This window comes from Ochotona princeps, chromosome 30 (genome assembly GCF_030435755.1).
Source record: "Ochotona princeps isolate mOchPri1 chromosome 30, mOchPri1.hap1, whole genome shotgun sequence".
NCBI lineage: Eukaryota > Metazoa > Chordata > Mammalia > Lagomorpha > Ochotonidae > Ochotona > Ochotona princeps.
The window spans coordinates 15,779,263-15,799,747 of record NC_080861.1 but is presented as its reverse complement, the minus strand read 5'-3'; the positions used below and the strand labels follow the sequence as shown (position 1 = coordinate 15,799,747).

Below are 20,485 nucleotides of genomic sequence, written 5' to 3'. Positions count from 1 at the left end.
CCAAGACGTTGGGCTCCTGTGCCCTTATAGGAGACCCAGATAGAACTTTCGGCCTGAGCAGCAGTTGGCCCATCTCCCCCAGGCCAGTCCTCCCTTGCTCTTTGTTGTTCTTTCACACAGATAAGCGAATATTTTAAACAGGAAAAGTATTGTGCATGTACTTAACCTGCCATAAGAATTCTTTTTAAAGATGTATTTGTTTTTGCTGGGAAGGCAAATTTAGAGAGAGGAGAATCAGAAAGATCATCCCTCTGCTGGTTCACTCTTCAATGTCCTCAATGGCCAGAGCTGAGCCAACATGAAGCCAGGAGTTTCTTCCTGGTCTCCCACATGGGTGCAGGGTCCCAAGGCTTTGGGCGGTCGTCGACTGCTTTCTCAGGCCACAAGCAGGAAGCTGGGTGGGAAGTGGAGCAGTCAGGACATGAACTGGTACCTATCTGGGATCCTAGGCTATTGCGCTGGGCCCACTGTAAGAAGTTGATAAGTGTGAGTCCATTGGTGGCATTGAGGATTAAAGGGTTTGTTTCTATCTTGTTTTCATCTCTCTTCCTTGCTCATCCCGATGGACTTCCTGGAGGAGTAAGTCTAACCCATCTGGCTTAAGTATGCTCCTGGGATGAAAGATTACTTCAGTGTCCTAGAGCTGTCTAGACTTTCCCATTCTTTGGACCAAGTCTGGCCATTGGCCTTGACCAAAGTGCACAGGTGCTAAGTGGGGGTGGTTATAAGTGGGAATCTTACTATAGCCCTTGGGAAGACTATTGAGGTACCCCACTTTGATGCTGTTATCTCAAGTAGTTATTTGATGGTCTGGACTTTGTTCTTCTGGGTATGGAGGGAATGTAGCAGGTCATTCAGACCTCCTAGCTGTTACACCCTTGGGACTTAACTAAGAGGTGGAAGAATTCAGGCTGTCCCTAGTGATTATGCTTTGTTTCCCCAGCAAAATAAGACATGATTGATCATCTGGGTTGTGTGTGAGTCAGCAGTATTGCTCGCAGACCTGCCGGGTGCTGGCCACCACGTGTAGCGCTCCTTTGTTCAGCAGGTTTTCAAAACCCAGTCTGTCTCCTGGGGCAATTTCCCAACTATTATTCTCTCTTGAGAGTAGAAGCAAAAGAAAAAAAAATTTTTGGCGGGGGAGGAGGGCTTGTTTCTGAGGTCAGCGTGCCAAGAGGCAGGCTGTGGTGCGGTGTGGCTGTCGGTGCACCTGTGGCCTGGAGCGGCTGGGATGGTCCCTGAGGGAGGTGAGCCTGGTGGTCGGATGCAGGTGCTGTGCCCCTGTGGTTGAGAGCTGCTTTCTGTCCTGTGCCTGCCTGCCTTTTCCTGCAGGGGCAGCCGTAGAACCATCATGCACAAAGCTCAGCCCTGTGTCCCTCGAGCCAGACCCTCTTGGATTTACTATCTGGCCATTTTGGTGAGCTCTCTGCCCCTGAGGCATCACAGTGTAATCTCCTGGGAAGCCTCGAGGACTTTAATTTTAGTGTCTGCCACCTTTGCAAGATCTCCTTCTGTTGCTTTCCCATGAGGGGTGCTAAGTATGGTCCGCTCAGCTAAGGAATGCCTTTCAGGGCAGAATTCAGAGAATTCCAAACGGCTTCTTGGCAGGGCCTGTGGGCTGCATTTGGGAGCCTCTCTGGCTGGCCCCAGGAGAACTCCCTGTTGTCGCCTCCCTCCTGCCCCTCCCCTCCCCTCCCCCTCCCCCAGGCCCGGGTGACTTTGTGACATAACCACTCAGCGGAGTGTTGGAGAGGTCAACCCTCGCGTTTGCCAGTTGGGAGCTGGAGCATATGAAAAAAGTCCTCACCAGGTGCTACAGCCTGTCCTGTCGTGCAGCCCTACCCAAAGGATTAGGCGCCTGGAAACCGGTGAATGCCAAGGGCCTTAGCTCCACGGGCTTCCCGTGGGACTGCGCCACCCTCTTCCCCGTTCGCCCTTGCCTGCTTTGTTTTGCGGTGAGAGTCAGATCTGAACGAGGGGTGAAGCGTTGGAGAGATTGTAGTGATGTGGTATGAACATTCTTGGCATTCTCCTAGTTGGGGTACTTCTCACTGTGTAAATGTGGCCCCCCACATCGAACAGCTCCGTCCCCGCCCACTTTGCGCTTGTCCCGTCCCATGGCACAGTTGTAGTGTAGAAATCTGCTTCTGGCCGCCCACCTGCTGACTTTTCCATTTGTCCACGCTGAGGAACTGTGTCAAGGTGATTTATCTGCTGGCTCTGACCACGCTCCCTCTGCAACGATGGGAAGTCAGTGCGTGGAGATTTATGGTCCTGGGGAAAGGGTATTACAGAAGGAAGGGGTAGAATATCTGTCACCTAGACTTTGGACTCTGCCTAAGTCAATCAAGTTCTTCATTCCCTTTTCCAAGTTGGAGATCTGCAGGCGACTAATGGAGCTGTGCATGGAGGTTACCGTGTACTGAATCATAATTGCAAAAGCTAGGGATAGCAACGGATGTGACCAGAAAGAAAGAAGGTAGATTGTGCGTGTGTGTGCGTGTGCATAGGTGTGCAAATAAGGTAAGAGTGGGTGATAGGAGGACCCGTAGGTTCTGACGGTCTGTTGCAGCAGGCTCCGGAGGTGGTCAGCTCAGACAGTTCTCTGGGTCTTAAAGATACTGCACCAGCAGCCAGAAGGGTGTTTGTCCCAGTCAGCCCCGGACTATCATGCTGCATTCAGGAGGTCAAGGGAACATGGGTGAAACCTGAGATGCAGTCGTTGTCCTGTGATGCTGTGTCCTCTGGGAACAGTGCACGCCTGTCGCTCTGCAAAACCCTGATCCCTTCTCGGTCTTTTTTTTTCACCCACATGCAGCTAAGCGCACACCGTGGTGTCCTGTGTCATGCGCAGCTCGCTGTGTTGGCAATCGAAGCCCCACGATGTAACTTCATCCCTACTCTGTAGAAGAGGAGGGGAAGACGTGCAGCCATGCGCAGGGAGAGGAAACAGCAACCCAGGACAGTAGCAGAATAGCACATCAGTCGTTAAGTCTAGGGGAATCATCTTCAGGTCGTCCCATATTTTCACTTGTATTTCTTGTCTTACTAGAATTGCTTTCCTTTAAAAAAAGAATAAGAAAGGGGGTGAGTGTTGTGACTTTAACCTAGTAAAACTACTTCCTGAAATGCCAGCATTCCATTTAGGTACCAGTTCAAATCCCGGCTTGCCACTTCCTACTGCTGCACTTGAGAACTCAGCAGAGGGTGGCACAAGCGGTTGGGTCCCTGGACCCTCATGGGAGTCCTGGATTAAGCTCTTGGCTTTGGACTTGCCTGGTGGCTGCTGTTTTGGACACGTGAGGAGTGAGCCAATGGATGGAAGATATTCATTCATTCATTGTCTCTCTCTCTCTCGCCCCCCCCCCCCCCCCGGAATAAAGTAAACCTTTGTTAAAGAGAATAAGAAATGTATATAACTTTTAATACTTCTTTATTTTGTTTTAAAAGACTGATTTGTTTCCTTACTTGGAAGGCAAGAATGGGGGAAAGAGAGAGAAAAAGAATGAATATGAGAACAGGGCTGGGAATGAACCATGTTCCATCTACTGCCTGGCCCCAGGTGGCCGCAGTGGCCAAGTCTGGGGAAAGCTAAGGCCACCAAGAACTTCATCTTGGCCTCCCACAGAGAGAAAGATCTTCCGTCTGCTGGTTCACTCCCCACGTGACCTCAGTGGCTGCAGCTGAGCCAGTCTGAAGCCAAGAGCCTGAAGCCTCTTCTGGGTCTCCCTCATGGGTGCAGGGTCCCAAGGCTTTGGGCCGTCCTCAGCTGCTTTCCCAGGCCACAAGCAGGGAGCTGGATGGGAAGGGAAGGATGGTCCATTTGTTGATTTAGTCCTCAGATGGCTGTAGTGGCTAGGACTGGCCAGACCAAAGCCATGGGGAGCTAGGTCCTTCTTTTGGGTCTCTCCCTGTGGGGCCAGGGACCCAAGATTGGACCACTTTCTGCTGGTTTTTTAAAGTGAGCTGGATCAGAAGTGGAGCAGCATGCTTGAGTGGCTGTGCCCCATGGCAAGGGCTTGGGTAGGTAGGGTGGGAAGTGGGGCGTTGCCCCTGTGAAAGTGCTCACACTGTGTCCAGAGGGATTGGTCGAAATTCACCTGCTGGGCCCAGGTTGGAAAAAGGCGTGATTGCACTCCCCTCCTGAGCCGGGTGGGGGCGCTCATGTTTCTACCTGCCCCTGGTGTCCTTGGAGTCTGGGGCTCTGGAGTAACTGCCCTTCGTTTTGCCAGAGCAGAGCCCCAGCAGGACTAGAGTGAGGACTTCATGGAGTTTCTCCTCTGTCTTCCCGAACCTTCTTGAGGCTAAAGAGGCTGGTCTTCTGTTTCTGGCCCTCTGCTGTCCTTTGCTGCTTGCTTAGTGCCTTGCGTTGTTCTTGCCTGCCCGCCTGCCTGCCTGCACATGACCTTGGTTGAGACAGGAATCCTTTTCTGGCATGGCCGCAGACATGAGCAGCTTTGTGGTCAGGACTGTGGACTATTTCAAGGGCTGGAACTGTTGTAGCCCCACGTTCTCCATGCTGGCACAGCCTGGGAGAGGAGTTGGTGATGTCATGCGGCTTGGTGAGGGGCAGCAGCTGGGGAGGAGGCCACACATTAGTGATGCGTCCTTGTGTATTTGGTGGCCGCTGCAGGCTGTTCCGCCAGCATGGCTCCTGAGCAGCCCCTGGGAACTGTGCTTAGCCTGTAGGTCACTCTCTGAAGCGAGTGAGCCCTTTCCCGTTCTTTTAAAAATATTTTCCTCCTCTTGACTTACTTGGAAGGCGCACGCGCATGCACACACACACACACACACACACACACACACACACACACTGTGCACTCCTCTCTGCTGGGTCTCTCCCCATATGTGCACAACAGCTCAGGCTGGATTAAGCCAAAGTCAGGGAGCCTAGAACTCAATCCAGGACTCCCTTGGCAGCGGTGGGGACCCAGGAACTTGAGCCATCCCCGCTGCCCTCCCAGGATGCGCATGGCAGGAAGCTGGGGACGGGAGGGAGCTAGGACTCGAAGCCGGGCATTGCAATCGGGGACTTGACCACTAGGCTGATTGCCTGCTGCCTGGGTGAGGTTGAGCCCAGTGGATGGAAGAGCAGTGGCTGGGGGATGTGTCTCCTGGATCAGCAGCCAGCACACAGAGCCCTGCCGCGCTACATCACCATCTGCCCAACCCGTGTCAGTCACCTTCCCTGTCCTTGTGGCCTCCCTGTCTGTGTGGCCTCCTGTGCCCTTCGTGCCAGGGGTTGATGAGCATGGGCTGTGCTGCTGGTGCACACCCCCACCCCCAGGCAGCTTTGCTTCGGGGAAGCCCTGCTATGTCGTCATTGGCCGTGTTAGTGATCTAGTGCTGGGTGTGCTCACCAAGCGGATGCTGTGAAGCACCCGGTGTGGGGGCTTGGTCCTTCCTCTCTGTTCTTTTCTGGGAAGCAGCTCGTCTGTGGACTCGCAGCTCCCATGTGGCAGGTGCACACACCCATGGCTGTGAGACCACGGCCACCCTCTCCCTGGCATACTGCTAATCCCTGTGCTCCATGGAAATTAGAGAGAATGCTTGAGCCCCCTGCAGATGCTTCCCCTCATTAGGGAAGGAGCCCCTGTTTATTTTGGCTGCTGTTAAATACCCCTCCACCCAGTCCCGCCTCTCCTCCTTCCCCCTGCTCGTCCCCAGAAGTTTGACTGCTGCGTCCTTGCATGGTGTATGTTTATGATTTAAAATTAACCTTTCTGCAGGTCGGCCCCTTGGCTCAGGAAGCACCTCTGTCCTTCCAGTCTGTGAGAGCCAAGTGTGGCCAATGTGTGTGTATGTGTGGTTAGAGCCACGGAGCCAGCGCCCCGCTGGGAGGCGGCCGGAGGATTGTGATGTCAGTGACAGCCAACTGAACACCTCCAACGTGGCAGCGGGGGCCCAGCCTGCCATGCCTATGGTTATGCCTGCCCTGTGACCTGTTGAGGTTGAGAGCACCTGCTCCCGTCGGCTGTGCCTTCCCCGTTGAACCTACCTCCAAATGGCAAGCTAAGGTCTCCCCTCCATACAGCGGGACCTGGAAGGCACCATCAGCCGCTGGGGCTTCGGAAGTGGCTCCATGCAGAGGGTAATCTATATGTAGGAGCCTCGAGTGGCTGCCCCGCATCAGGGCCCGGACCATCAGCTGTGCACACGACCCCACCTCAACGCCACCACGCGCCCACGACATCTGTCTTCGGCATGACTTCTGAGCCAAGGGGAGCATCCGTTCTTTCAGCCGAGAGACCCTCCTGCCGGCCAGGATGGCCGATTTCTGGAGACTCAGAGACGGGCCCCAGCAAGACTCGTTCAGAGGAGAAGTGCTGCCGGTGCTAAGCCTGGAAAAGACAGTAGGTCATCCGGAGCAGCCGCGTGGCATTCGTGGTTCTGTGTCTTCGACAGACATCATTTGTCCTAGCGTGTCATGGTGAAGGCCCCGTCCACCCACCTCCTGCAGGACTGGGTAGCCATTTGATGGTTAAGTTTCCTGTTGGGGAGTGATGCGCTAGGAGGCTGAGAGTCACTGACTGGACCACTGCCAACTGCCGTGGCACGTTCAGGCTCTCCAAATGGGATGGACATGGACGCAGAGTCGGACCGAACTTCACCTGCAGCTGGGCAAACAGCAGCCATGACCCTGGGCTGTTACATAGGGCTTCGTAGGATGTAAGATAGAACCAGTGTGGAGGGAGGCTCACCGTGGGAATGAAGCAGAAATGACTGTGACAGTTCACTTAAATAATGCTGTAAATGTTGAAACGAAAAAATGGGTGGGTCCTTGGTTTGGTAAATTTCATAAACGTCATCCAAATCAATATCATTTGGAACCGGGGTGGGGTGGGAGGGTGGGGAAGCTGGCTTGCTGGTGGGCCCCTGGACACCTGCATGTCCCAGACGCCGAGTTCCCTTTTGATTTTTCTTGCTCTTGCCACTCCTATTGACCTACTTCCATGTCCCTTCGCCACGTGTCCGTCTCAGCCTTAGAATCGTTTTTTTCCCTGCTGGCCTCTCTCATGTGCTGCCAGAACTCGCTGTTTGGGTCCTCAGCCCTCTGTGGCCCCCCTGGCAGCCATTGCTGCTTGTTGTTGTACGTTGTATACAGGTGTCAGGAGTAAGTGGTGTGTGGCCCGTGGGGAGGTGGTACCCTTCCCAGAAGGGAGTGTGTCCAATCTTTTTTTTCACTTGAGGTTCTCTAAGGGTGGGCTTAGGGTCCGTCTTCCCCTGTGCCTCCCTGAATTCTTTTACAGGTCTAGAAATGAGTAGGTTTCTTCACTTTGCCAGGGAAAGGATATTTCCGGATGTCTGAACTTGCCATTTGGTGCCTAGATTATCTGGTAATGGCTCAGTGCACCCCGTGCCTGCCTGCACCCCCCCCCCCCCCCCGAAGCTGTCAGTGTTGTAGAAAGCTGTCTGGCTTTGAAATGATCCAGCTGCAAAGCTGGCTGCTAGCAGGGACTCTGCTGTGTGTTGCCTGGTTTTCTGGTCTGCCCTTGTCATGTGGGCGACAGATAAAACAGTTGCAGACAACTTAACCCGTTGTGTGTGATATTGTTGTGGAAGATGTTGTTTATTCGAACATACCCACTGCAGGTTTACTCATTGGCTTCAGTCCTGGCTGTCTGTATGAGCCCAGCTTGAATCCTTTCCCTTGCATATGTGGGATGGAAGGGCCCTGGCCCAGGAGAGCCAGGAGGCCCCTGTGTGGCCTGGTGCATGCACCCATGTGGGCCTCTGCATGGTGTGAGGGCTGCTCCCAACCCGGGCGAGGACATGATTGAGCATGCGCAGATGAAGGGACACCAAAGCAGTGCAAACTGTTGGTGTGGGGCTGGCTGCCCAGGGCCGGTGTTAACAGGCGGTGAGGTCACGGTTGAAGCAGGAAGGGTCTGGGGGAGTGGTTTGTGCCCTTGGAGGAGGGAGAGGGCGGTTGGTTTGGGGCTGGGAGGCGGGGTGGAGTGAAGCCTGCAGTAGGGAAGTGAGTGGCCTCAGCAGATCACTGTCTTACGTTTTTTCCTAGAATTGACCCAGATCATATTTCAGTCACATCTATGTATTGAATAAAAACAAGTAAAAATTCCCACTTTGTTTGCCATTTTCATTTGTTTCGAAACATTGAGGTTTTTGCAAAACATTACGATTTGTGTTGAAAGCAAAGCTCAGTATTCCCCAAGCCACCATGGCACCCTCCAGCTTGGGCCACCGTGGCATGGGCAGGCCGTTCTCACTGCATGGGGGTGTGGGCCGACAGTTCTGGACCAGGATGTGTGTGCACCTGCTGGGACTGGGATTATTCCCTTCCTGCCCCAAGGACCCATCTCTTCCATGGCTTGAGGGTCCAGGAAGGGCTGTGGACTCCCTTTGCAGTGGTGCTCACACACACAATTTCTGCAATTTCTAGGATAGTGGTGGATGTTAGAAAAATTGTCCATGGGTCCCAGGTCACCACTGGCCTACCCGGTAATGTTCTAAACCTCATCCTGCCCACGACATTGCTTTTCTCATCTATGAAGTTTTTGCTTTAGGGCCCATGTGATGATGCAATCTGCTCATCCTCCCCTTGCAAGTGCTACAATCCCACATGAGCACCGGTTTGTGTCCTGGCTGCTCTGTTTCCCATTGAGCTCCCTGCTTGTGGTCTGGAAAAGCAGTGGAGGATGGTCCAAAACCCCAAAGCCTTGGGACCCTGCATCCACATTGGAGAACTGGAGGAGGCTCCTGGCTTCAGTTCAGCTCAGCTCCGGCCATTGTGGCCACTTGGGTAGTGAACCAGCGTATATGGAAAATCTGTATGTCCTTCTCTCTCTAAATCTGCCTTTCCAGTAAACATACAGTTTTTAAGATGAATTTTTTCACATTTGCCCCCATCCTTACTTACTTACTTACTTGATTTTGTTTCATTTTGTTTAGCATCCTACACCCTGAAATCAGATTTCTTGTTTTAATTTAAAAAAAAATCTCATTGCAAAGCCTGCTTCTCTTTGGAACATGTTTCCATATGCATTTCATCTTGAGGTTTGCATGCGTCTTTGTGGCCGGGCTGGCCCGTGGCACAGGTCTCCTGGACAGGTGGGATGTGAACAGCTTCGGGATACCCTCACTGGCACCTGCACTGCTTGTACTTCTGAGCAGGAGACGCACAGCATATGCCACCTTTGAGCACCTGTCCGTGCTATGTAAGGGAAACTTCTAGAGATGCAGAGGTTGTGTGAGAATGGGGCACCCAGGTGAGAAGGGAGGAGGACCCCCTAAGGAACGAGGGTAGGGCGGGGGAGCATGCAGGGGTTGAACTGGTGGTTAGGATGCCTGCGCCCCACGTCTGAAGACCTGGGCTTGTGTCTTGGCTCTCACTTTGGCCTCTGGTTCCTGCAGCTGTAGGCCTTGGGAAGTGAAAATGCAAGAAATTGGGTTTCTGCCACTCAGGTGTGTTCCTGGCTGCCAAGCTGGGGGTGCTCTTGGACGCTGACAGATGCTCCTGCTGTCCTCGCCGCACACCCCCAAGTTTGGCTGCAGGTAGAGGTGGGACCTTTTCTGCAGCTAGACTGAGTCCTGGTGTTGCAGTGAAGGCAGGCGTTTATTCCCCCTACCTACCCAGCTGTGATTATTAACTGACAGTGACGTAGAGGAATTCACAGATCACACACTGTTGGTGCTCACACACTAATTCCCTGTTCTAGCCCTGGCAGAATTTGTTGAGAATTTGTGCCATCACATGGGGCTGTTTGTGGGCCTGCCTGGGGCTCTTCTTTCCCTGCTGGGTAGGGCAGCTTGGGAAGGTGGGTTTGAGTCAGCAGTAAGGACCCGATAGCCCTTCTCGCCCCCTTGGGCCTGTGCTGGCTAGGGATCTGATTTCACTGGGCTCTGATTGTCCTATTTCTTCCCAAAGCAAAATCCCATGCCCTGCCCTCCCCCTGCCCCCTGACCCTGGGAAAAAGAGAGCTCTGCTAACTTACATGACTGTCCAACTGGCCAACACGCAGGGAGCTGCAGCGCAGTGCATTGCTTTCTGGGAGGGATAGCATCCCAGTTGTCGGACTCCAGTGGCGTCCATTTGGAAGAGCGAGGTCATGGCAAACTGAGGCAGCCCCCATCCTTCGCAGGGACATGGAGGCCAGAGGTGGCAGCAGGAGGCATATCAGTGGAAAGCCCTGCTGTCCCTGCTCAAGCCTCAACACTGCAGTGACCTTGGCCTGTGTAGCACATCAGAGGTGGAGGCGGGAGATAGTGCTGGAGGAGATGTGGGGTGATCTTGGGGCTGCTGATGGGGCTGTACGCCTTCCATCACCTGACTTCCCAGTGTGGAATTGGGGCACTCCACAGCTCCCGAGGTTCCCTCCCCTGGATGCAGTCTGTGAGAGCAGTAGAGGTGCCTGCAATCTTTTTCCCCAGCATATCGTGGCAGAACCATCCCCTACAGCACCAGATAGTACAGTCGACCCTTAGTACCCTGGAGTGTGCATCCGTGGATTCAACCAATCATAGACCAGAAATATTCAGGGAAAAAGTGATTACATGGAACATGTGCAGAATCTTTGGTCCTTACTGTTTCCTGGACAATAACAAATATTTACACCGTATGCGGTGTTGTACCAGACATAATTGGAAGTGTATGGGGAGCTGTGCACAGGCTGTGCTGTGCTGTCTGTAGGGAACTTGAACGTGGTAGATTTTGATGTCTGTGGAATGGTGGGGTTCTGGCACCAGGCCTCACTGAGATCTACAGAGGGTGAGGCCTAAGGAGCCGAACTCCGGCTTCAGCCAGGCCTGGCAGGGACCAGCGGTGAACAGAGATGATGGGGAATAATTCGGGAACATAGCTATGAACATGTCGACTTAGACGTTTCTAAATGCCTGCCGCCTCTTGGAGTGCTGGCGAGGAAGGGAGCAGAGACGTCGGACCAGAGGCTGGGCAAGCCCTTGATTGCTGAAATCACCCTTGTGTTACGAAAGAGCCTTCAGTGGGAGGTGCTTTGCTCTCAGGCAGGTTAATAAAGCATTTGCTTTGGATGGACCCTGGTGTGTCCTTTAATCACCTGTGACCTCTAGCATTTCTGGTGAGTTGTCTGGGTCTTACCTGCCGCCCAGCAGGTGGAAAAAAAGCACGTCATGGTCTGTGAGCAATGTTGTCGCTCATCTGGAAGCAGGTTCTAGGTAGACCGTGAGTGAATGTGGGGGATTGTGGAATGCAGGGATTTCTCCCAACAGAATTCCAGTGATGGCTTACCCTGTACTCAAGGCTCTGGATGCTTGGATATTGGAAAATGTTGGGACCAGTCCCACCTTGAGGTATGCACTTGCCTGTAGACTGCATAGTTTGAGAAATTGGAATGCAGGGATGGAGTTCCCCGTGCGGGGGAGCAGGGCCTGTTGGGCTGCGCCGCTCTCCACATTTCTCCTTGGATGCTCATTTGTTGTCTCCCTCCATGGATCAATGTCTTCATCTGCCATCGGTGTCCTAAGGGGCTAGAGCACAAACAGCTTTTGAGGACAGTTTTCCATAAAGAAGGTGACTTGGAAGTCATAGGAAAATCCAACTTATTTATAAACAGAAGGACTCTCGTTAGGTTCATAGCTTGTCTGTTGTACAAGTTTAGCATGGGTACCCAGTGACTGGCCAGGGTGGCAGGGAAGAGCCCATGTATTTAGTCATGTCAAACTGGGGCGCCAGGAGCTTGCCTCCCTGGGGATGGAGAGGCAGATAAGGTGGTCAGGGTGGGGGCGCACAGCTTGAAGAGCCTAGGGCTGTCAGCCAACGCTTTCATGCAGCTCTTCTGGGGCAAGGCTTGGGGCTAAGCAAGTGTGATTGTAATGCTGGATGGGCTGGTGATCTTTACTGATGCTTTGCTTGTAGCTACACTCAGGCCCTGACTTGGTCCTATCGGAAGATGAGAAGAGCGACAATGAAGACAAGGAAGAGACAGAGCTGGGTGTCATGGAGGACCAACGCAGTGTGATTCTGCATCTCATCTCGCAGCTCAAGCTTGGCATGGACTTGACCAAGGTAGGCCCGCCAGGTATCTGGCTTTCGCCCTCTAACCTCAGCTGCCTCTGCTCATGTCCTCTGCCCTGGGGTGTGATTGGAAAGGCCATCGTGGATTCCAGACGTCAGTGTTGGGTGAGGCTGGAGGAGTGGAGGTGTTGATGTTCACGCTCGTTGCTGGCTTGGAGAGCCTCTCGATGGGGCCTTGCTTCAACCCGCTGCCCTAAGGAACTTGTGTTTCTTAAACTCTAAGACCCCAGTTGTTCCATTCTGACTGTGCTTAGGAGGGCCAGGAGGCGCTCCCTAGAGGTCGCTTGAGCATAGTGGCCACACAGGAAGGCAGGGAGGAGATGGGTGCGGCAGCTGGGAGTCCTGTCTCATGGCCAACTGCAGGATGTCGTTAACTGTGATCATTAGTCCCCAGAGGGTAACCTTGCCTGTGACCCTCATCTCATCGTCCATGGACAGCAGGTGCTGATTCAGGCTCAGTTCTTATTAGAAAGAGTTGCAGAGAGAGGGAAGAAGCTGAAGGAGAGAGAGAGAGAGAGAGAATCTATCTGCTGGTTTGTTCCTCAAATTGCCTCAGCAGCCAGGGGTGGGACAGGCTGAAGCCAAGAGCCTAGACCTTCATCTGGGTCTCCCACGTAGGTGGCAGAGGCCCTAGCACTTTGGCTGTCTGCCACTGCTACCCCAGGTGCATGAACAGGGAGCAGGACTGGAAGTGGAACAGCTGGTAAAACCACCACCTGCCATACCATCGTCCCTTTTGGTCATCAGTTCGAGTTCCAGCTGCTCCACTTTGAATCCAGCTCCCTGCTAGTGGCCTGGGAAAGCAACGGAGGATGACGCAAGCGCTTGAGCTCACGTGGAACACTCAGCTGAAGCTCCTGGCTTTGGCTTGGCCCAGCGTTGGCTCCTGGGGCCACCTGGGGAATCTGTGAACCAAGAGATGCAAGATTGTCTGTCTCTCTGTCTTTCTGCAGCTCTTTCAAATAAATACATAAGTAAAGAGAATAAACTGCATATGTGCTGTTCTTCGGGATTGCTATGGATTGCATAGACACTTACATGTGAGTTTCATGGGGTGTGGGCAATAACTTGCATAGTGTGACCATAGATTACTGTGTTGGGATAGGCCTTGTAGCACAGTGCATTAAACCTTTGCTTGGGACTCCTGCGTCCCATATCCTAGTGCTTGGGATGAAGTCCCACCTTCGACTCCAGTACAGTGTCCCACTAACAAAATGGGAGGCAGGTGATGGCCCAAGTAGTTGTGTCCTTGCCATTCACATGGGAAACCCAGTGGAGGCCCTAGCTCCTGGTTTTAGTATGACCCAACCCAGGCTGTTACAAATATGTGAAGAGTGAGCCAGCAGATCAACAACTCTCTCTTTGCTCTTCCTTTCTCTAGGTTACTTTGCCTTTCAAATGAAAGTGAAAGTTAATAGTGTTTCTAGCTTGTGTGTTGTCAAACTGATGCTGTAAGTTTTAATGCATCTAAAACGTGAAGTGAGATGCAGCAGAACATACCAGAATGCACTCCACGTGAAACTTTTCTTCCTTATAACTGTGCTGAACCGCAGCGTGAAGTGTGTTTTCGTTGTGGATCTGTTTGCTAAAAGTTGGAGCTAGGATCTCAAGGGTGGTGGAGAGAAGAGACAGAGAAGCTACAGTTGCCTTGGTCAGATACGAGGAGGCAGCGAGGTGGGCGCCAGCAGAAGTCTGTCAGGGTCAAGGCCACCCCCCACTGGGGCTTCCCTGGCACTTTTTGTCTTCTCCCTAGTGCTGGGTTTTGATAGACAGCCGAGCCACGCCTGCTGCTCCGGAGCCCCCGTCTTCTAACAGAAGGCGTGGTGTGACCCTCCGTCCACCCGTAAGCCTGTGTCAGCACATGTCGTGCAGGATGTCCCTGGTTACCCCCATGCTCCCCTCTGTCCTTTGCGCAGGGTCCCAGCCATCCCGCTGTTTCTCAAGAGAGTGAACGTTGGCCGTGGGGACACTTCAGGTCACTGGGCTGGGTGGAGGGTAGGGGCTGACATGGACATGGGTTTCATTTTGCAAGTGCCCCAGTTTCCTCGCCTGTAAAGTGGCGTCACTATGCCTGCTCACAGTACTCGTGAGATGATTATACAAGGTAGATGTGGGACACCCAAAGCTGGCTTGGCTGGAGGTCTGTATGCTGTCAGGTGTGAAGTCTCTCACACTTCTTGTTGGATGCAGCCACTTCTCCCTTCCCTGTGAGCAGCTGGTATAGCTATCCGCAGAAGCGTCAGAGGTAGCCCATTTTGGTGTTAAGCATGGTCCCTGAAGCAGTATGGGACACATTGATGTCTTGTCCCCATTGCTGTCGTCTTTCCCAATCTCCAAACCAGATTCTTGGTCCCCCATCCTGACAAGTGTCAGCATTGTGTGAACATTTCCTATGTGCCGGGTAGGCCCTGGGCTGACTTACCTCTTGTTTTTTTTGGTACAACAAGCCTAAGCAGGTGCTCTCCGCCTGCTCGCAGTGTGCAGTTCAGAGGGTTGATCTTGGCGGGTGGACTCGCTGCGTCCCCCTGACTGGCAGTTGCTGAGAGCTGACTCCTGCCTGCAGGCTGAGGTTTGTGACTCTGAGGGAACACAGGGGATGGATCCAGCACTTGGTGTCTCTCTCTAGACAGTCAGTGTTTTCTCAGAAAAAAACAAAATGCTTGTTTTACTCCTTTCCCTACCCGATGTGTAGTGATCATCTTTGGTGATACTGCCAAGATGCTGCAGGGTGTGAAGTCAAGGTTTAGTTATTTGAAAGGCAGAGGGAACCAAGAGAGATGAAGAGGGAGAGGGAGGAGAGGGAAGAGGGATCTTCATCTGCCAGTTCACTTCCTAAATGGCTGCACCAGCCAGAGCCAGGCCAGGCTCAAGCGCTTGGCTCACCACCAAGGTGCATTAGCAGGGAGTCGGATCAGAAGCAGAGCAGCTGGGATCCGCCCTGGTGCTCAGCTGTTGGACGCTGGCTCCACAAGCAGTGATGTGCCACAATGCCAGGCTCTCACCCTTGGTTGGGTCAGTTGGCATTTTGCGTTCTTTTGCCTGGTTTCCTTGAAGTATTACATAAGTTGGCCTTGGCACAGGGTCTCGGCTCCCTCTGCCCACTTGCAGGAGAAGGTGTGTTTGCAGGTCTAACAATGGAGCGTCCTTGTGATGACTCCCCAGCTGAGGAAATGATGCGTGTTTGAAGAAAACTGCACCTGTTCTTGGCACTCCCGGGCAGGCACCTGCTGTGCTGCCTGTTGAGCGGAGACGGCCATCACTGGCTGTCCTTGGCCTTCCCCGTGAGAGGTCATTTATTTCAGATTTCTATGGATCTAGCCTGAAGATTCGTTCTGTGTTTCTGGGTTGCTGCAGCTTTAAATGCAATTAATTGTGCCCTCAGTCCGTGGTGCAGGTCCTCTCCTCTGACCATACCCCAAAAGTGCTTCATTATCTTAATTACCTTAATGAGAGGAGACAGCTTTTATTGACAGCACGATCAATGCGCAGGCGTGATTTCGGACCATTTGGCCGAACAGCCGGGCCATTGCCCACCCTCTATTGGAGGCAGACAGCCCAATTAGAATGCTCCACTTTCTTGGTTCTCTGTCCCTCCCGTCCACCAACCAAGGAAGAGATGATTAAGTGGCTGGTTCATAAATGCACACCCCCACCCTCCAAAAAGTTGGGGGGGTGGGCTGGTGGGGGAGGAGTAGGACCCAGAGCTTGCGTGAAAGAAATCCGTGAGACCAGACCAAGATACGGGTGTCTGTGAGAAGCAGGGTGTCTTGTCCAAGGTGCTCAGGAGCTGGCTTTGTGCTGGGTGGGGAGAAATGGCTTCCCGCTGGGCTGTTCTTCCTTCTGGCCCACAGGGAGCCATTAAAGCTGCAGCCTGTGGCTCACCTGGGCCTGTTCTTTGCCCCGCCAAGGAGTCATTAGACACAGGAGGTGGAGCAGATCTGGGAGTCCATTCCTTCAGTGGACATTCCGTGAGCATTGAAGATTTGTGTGTTTTGTAAGGCAGATTAGACAGAGAGCATTTCCATCTGCTGATGTACTGTTAGGTGGCCAGAAGCCAGGAGTTTCATCCAGTGTGCTCCATGCAAATACCTGAGCTGTATTCCGCTGCTTTTTCCAGGCCGTTAGTAGGGAATTGGGTCAGAAGTAAAGTACCTGGATACAAACCAGTGCCCACACAGGATGCTGGAGCCGCAAGCGATGGCTTTATCGCCTATGCCACAACTGTGGCATCAACATTTATCTTTCTGTGCGTCTCTGCCTGCCTACCTGCTGTCTGTCTAGGACAGAAAGATCTCGCTACTCTGGTTCACTCCTTGTATGCCCATAACAGGCAGGAGGAGCATCGTCATCTCCCATGTGGGTGGCAGGGACCCACACGCTTGGGCCATCATCAGCTGTCTCTCAGGTGCACTAGTGGGAAGCTGCATTGGAAGCAGAGGTGGGGTTCCATCTGAGGCACCCTGAGAAGGGGTGAAGGTGTCCCAGGCGTCAGCTTAACTCACTGTGCCACAACACCCAATCTCTTTTCCCCTACTTTTTATCAATGGCAAGAGATGGCATGGCCCAGCAGTCCCCGGAAGAACGGGCAGTGAGCTCCTAGAAAATGTTCTCCTTAACCCGAAGAAGCAGGCAGTTAGGTGTGTTGGTGTATCAGTTAGGATTTGCCTGCATTGGAGTGTCTGAGGCAAATAACCTTAAAACAAAGCATGATTTATGTAGCCTACAGCTTGGAGGCTCAGGTCCAGGAGCAGCCAGCACCATTGGTGTGACCTGTGATGTGATTGACAGATGGCAGGGATGGGACATGTGTGGACCATCTTGTGGCCAGCTGGCAGGAAGCAGGGAGGCAGTGGCTGCGCCCTGGCCCAGTCTCTTGAGAATTCCTGCCGAAGGCATGGCCCCCAGAGACGGGAGGGCCTGGCCCAGGAGCTCTCCCTCCTAGCAGATCTCCCACCTCCCCGGGACCCTGCATCAACACGGGGTAGCAGATGGGGCTGTGGGACAACACCAGCGGTTCACTCTGTCCTCCTTGGCCCTCACCTACATGGCCAAGGTATTGAGCTACACCATCTGGAAAGCTCCTGCTGGACTCGGTCGTTTAGGATTCTGCGGAGGTCTTCTCTGGTTGTTGCCCAGCCTTATGCGGCTGACTAAACGAGGAGGGAGACCTTAAGCCTTGTTCTCAGTATCGTGGCTCATCCTGTCGCTGCTGTTACCGTCTTTGGGTCTGAGTGTGAGCATTTGGGTCCAAAGGTAGAATCGTTGCAGCGAAGCCCACTGCCATCCAGTGGGGGATGGGGCAAGCTCTGTGCCAAGGTCAGAAGGTTGCCTCCATCGGGAGGCACATCCCCAGGCCTGACCCACACCCTGTTGGGATGACAAAGCCCTGTTCAGCTCTGGGGATCCCCCCACCCAGTCCTGCCTTCTGGGGATGTCAGTATTTATGGCTGCTTTGCTTGTTGAGTTGCCTTGGCCTAATCCACACCCCCCAACCTATGCATCCTGCCTGGGCGGGGTGCCTGGGCAGGGGAGCTGTGGAGTGGTTTCGGTGCTGGGGGAGGCCAGGTTGGTGCGTGTCTGGAGACTGATTTTCTCAGTCTTCACCTTGCTGTTGGATGTTGGGGTGGTGGCAGAGGGTGTGACTGGGGGCTTTATGGCAGGGGGAACCCCTAGAGACTTAGCAGCTTGGGCCCCAGTGAAACGCAGGCTCTCGAACACGGTGCTGGCTGCGGCACCATGGTGCAGTCCCTCAGAAAGACACAGAACACTAAGGGTGGCCTGAAAGTCTCCCATCCCCTGTACTCCCAAAAGGATGCTTCCTGGCAAAAGTCTTACTGTTGCCCAGTTGTGATTGACACAAGTTTGTCTGGTGTGTTCTCCAGCAGAGAGAGATGAGAGTGCAGCTGGCTCAGCTCCGGGGCGCCCGGTGACTTTTGGGACTCGTGTGGTCACTTGGATTGTCACACCTGCAGTTTTACACCTGGCTTTTTTTTTTCCTTTTCTTGCTTACCACACTTACTAAGACGTAGCTTTAAAACGAAAGCTCAAGGTGTGTTCAAAAGGCTTTCACTTCGTGTGTCTCATGGGCTGGCCTTTCTCTAGTTTCCTTAGAAATCTTGGTGCTGGCTTCTTTGACAGAGAAAGAGGCAGAGAGAAAGAGACAGACTTAAGACCTTTCACCTGCCGGCTCACTCCCCAGGTGTCCACAGCCCCCGGGCTGCGCCAGGCTGAAGCCAGGAGCCAGGCCTTCCATGGGGGGCTGAGTAGGGGGGGTCTCCCTGTGGGGCAGGGGGCTGAGCACCCAAGCCGATTGCATGCTTGTCGTGTTTCACTGTTTGGACGCCGCCTCTTCATTGGACCCACACCCTTGGCAGGGCAGGGTATGTGGAAGGCAGAAGCGAGCCCCCCCCCCCGCCCCACTACCACCCTGCCCTGCCAGGGGAGCTAAGCTGTATCTAAAGGAATGACAGAACACCTGTACACGCAGTGTGTGTGCCAGCCACGTAATCTGAGTCAGCTGGCCTGGTGAGACGACGGCGGCTACTCTGCCCTCACGTGGGAGCCACCACAGACAGGAGCCCATGGCTCGCCAGGCCTGCCAGCTTCAGAATCCAGTGAACTCTTAGGAACTATGATGCCATCGTATACTTCATGGGCACTTGATGAATTCTATTAGAGAAAAGAGATTATTTGGAAGCAAGCAAACAGATATAAAAACATCAAAACATAAGAGATACAGCCAAAAGAGCAAACAGACACTCAAAAAACAGTATAGATTGGACTGTTGGAGTTACCCTTTCCATGTTGGCTTCCTTTTATGAGAGAGAATATATGGTATTTGCTCTTTTGTTCTTTTGTGATTGACTCATTTCACTGAGCATAGTGGTTTCTAGTTGGGACCACCTAGTCTGTCCATCTGTCTGTCTGAAAAAAAGGAATTGGTGAATTCAATGAAACTGTAAAATACGTCAGTGACAACAGGATGCTGGAGTGTCTGCTGTTGTCCGTATCTACAGTGTCAGGATGCACTTAAAATAGCAGAATCGTGGACTTAAGACTGCTTATGAAGGGCTGTGCTATTGTAATGGTTTAAGGGAACTCACTGGGCGGGGAGGGAATTTGGGGAATAAGGGAAATCCCAGGGCCTGTGGACTTGTGTCATAAAATAAAATTTAAAAGTTAAAAAAAACAACAATGGTGAGCCCAGCTCTGGAGTTTGCTAGCCTTTCTCGCTTACCCGTGTCACCCTGGGGTGCCCCGCTGATTTGGTGTCCTCTGTACCAGGTGGTGCTCCCCACTTTTATCCTGGAGAAGCGGTCCTTGCTAGAGATGTACGCAGACTTCATGGCGCACCCGGACCTGCTGCTGGCCATCACTGCCGGGGCCACGCCCGAGGAGAGGGTCATCTGCTTCGTGGAATATTATCTCACAGCCTTTCACGAGGGCCGCAAGGGGGCCTTGGCCAAGAAGCCCTACAACCCCATCATCGGCGAGACCTTCCACTGCTCCTGGGAGGTTCCCAAGGACAAGGTCAATCCCAGGAGGACTGCTACTGCTTCCCCATCTCCAGCTGACCCTCACGAGCGCCCCCCGGCCGACGACCCTTCCCAAAGCTACAAGCTGAGGTTTGTGGCCGAGCAGGTGTCCCATCACCCGCCCATCTCCTGCTTCTACTGTGAGTGCAAGGAGAAGAGACTGTGCGTCAACACTCACGTTTGGACCAAAAGCAAGTTCATGGGCATGTCCGTGGGGGTCTCCATGATAGGGGAAGGTAAGCCGCTTTGTGTCTTGTTGGATGCTGGGCTCTTGCACAGGACGCTTGCGTGCCCAATGGTCCGTGGATCATTTTGACTGTCGCCTTTTCTGGTATTTCTTGTTGGAGTTTGGGAATGGTGGGAAAGAGGAATGAGATCTTCTGATTTTTTTTTTTTTGGAGGGGGGGCGGGGACTGGGACTGTAATTTCCCACTGGGGTCCTAGTGCTGCACCGGACAGACCAGTACACAGGCATTTGCTGGTCAGGCGTGCCCACGTGGGACTTCAGACATCCCATCTAACATGCTTGCTTCTTGTGAGCTTTGCTCCCGTGGACAGGAGTGTTGGATCCAGCGGTGGGGGAACACGTGTGTACTCCCTCCCAGCCTGTGAGGGCGGTCATACTGCCTGTTGGGAATCGGCTCCACAAGTTGCCAGCGAGTGCGCTTTGTCCTAGCTGCTGGCGGCTCCCACACTCCTGTTTCCAGCCAAGCAGCCGTGGAGGAGGTTTCTTCATGGTTGAAGAACCCCCTGATCATCCTTGTTCACGTCACGTGTCTGTTGGTGGCTCTTCAGCTTTTCCCAGAGCCACAGACCCCTCGGAGATGCTCGGGCATCTAACGCGGGATTTGGCTTTGGCTCTCAGCAAGAGTTGGCCCCCCTGAAGCCCTCCCCGATCCCCCTGGACGTGAGAACATGGCTTGCTCACTCAGCACACTGA

The 20,485-nt window shown here is 53.3% G+C and overlaps 1 protein-coding gene across 2 annotated transcripts in view; it reads left to right on the top strand.

Moving 5' to 3' along the window:
• OSBPL10 (oxysterol binding protein like 10) overlaps positions 1-20,485 on the top strand; it is a 177,035-nt gene that overhangs the window by 146,260 nt on the left and 10,290 nt on the right. For both annotated transcript variants that reach the window (XM_004588256.3, XM_004588257.4), the window contains 2 exons: positions 11,852-12,001; positions 19,295-19,781. In XM_004588256.3, the coding sequence (XP_004588313.2) occupies positions 11,852-12,001; positions 19,295-19,781 (637 nt within the window). The remainder of the gene's footprint in view (positions 1-11,851; positions 12,002-19,294; positions 19,782-20,485) is intronic.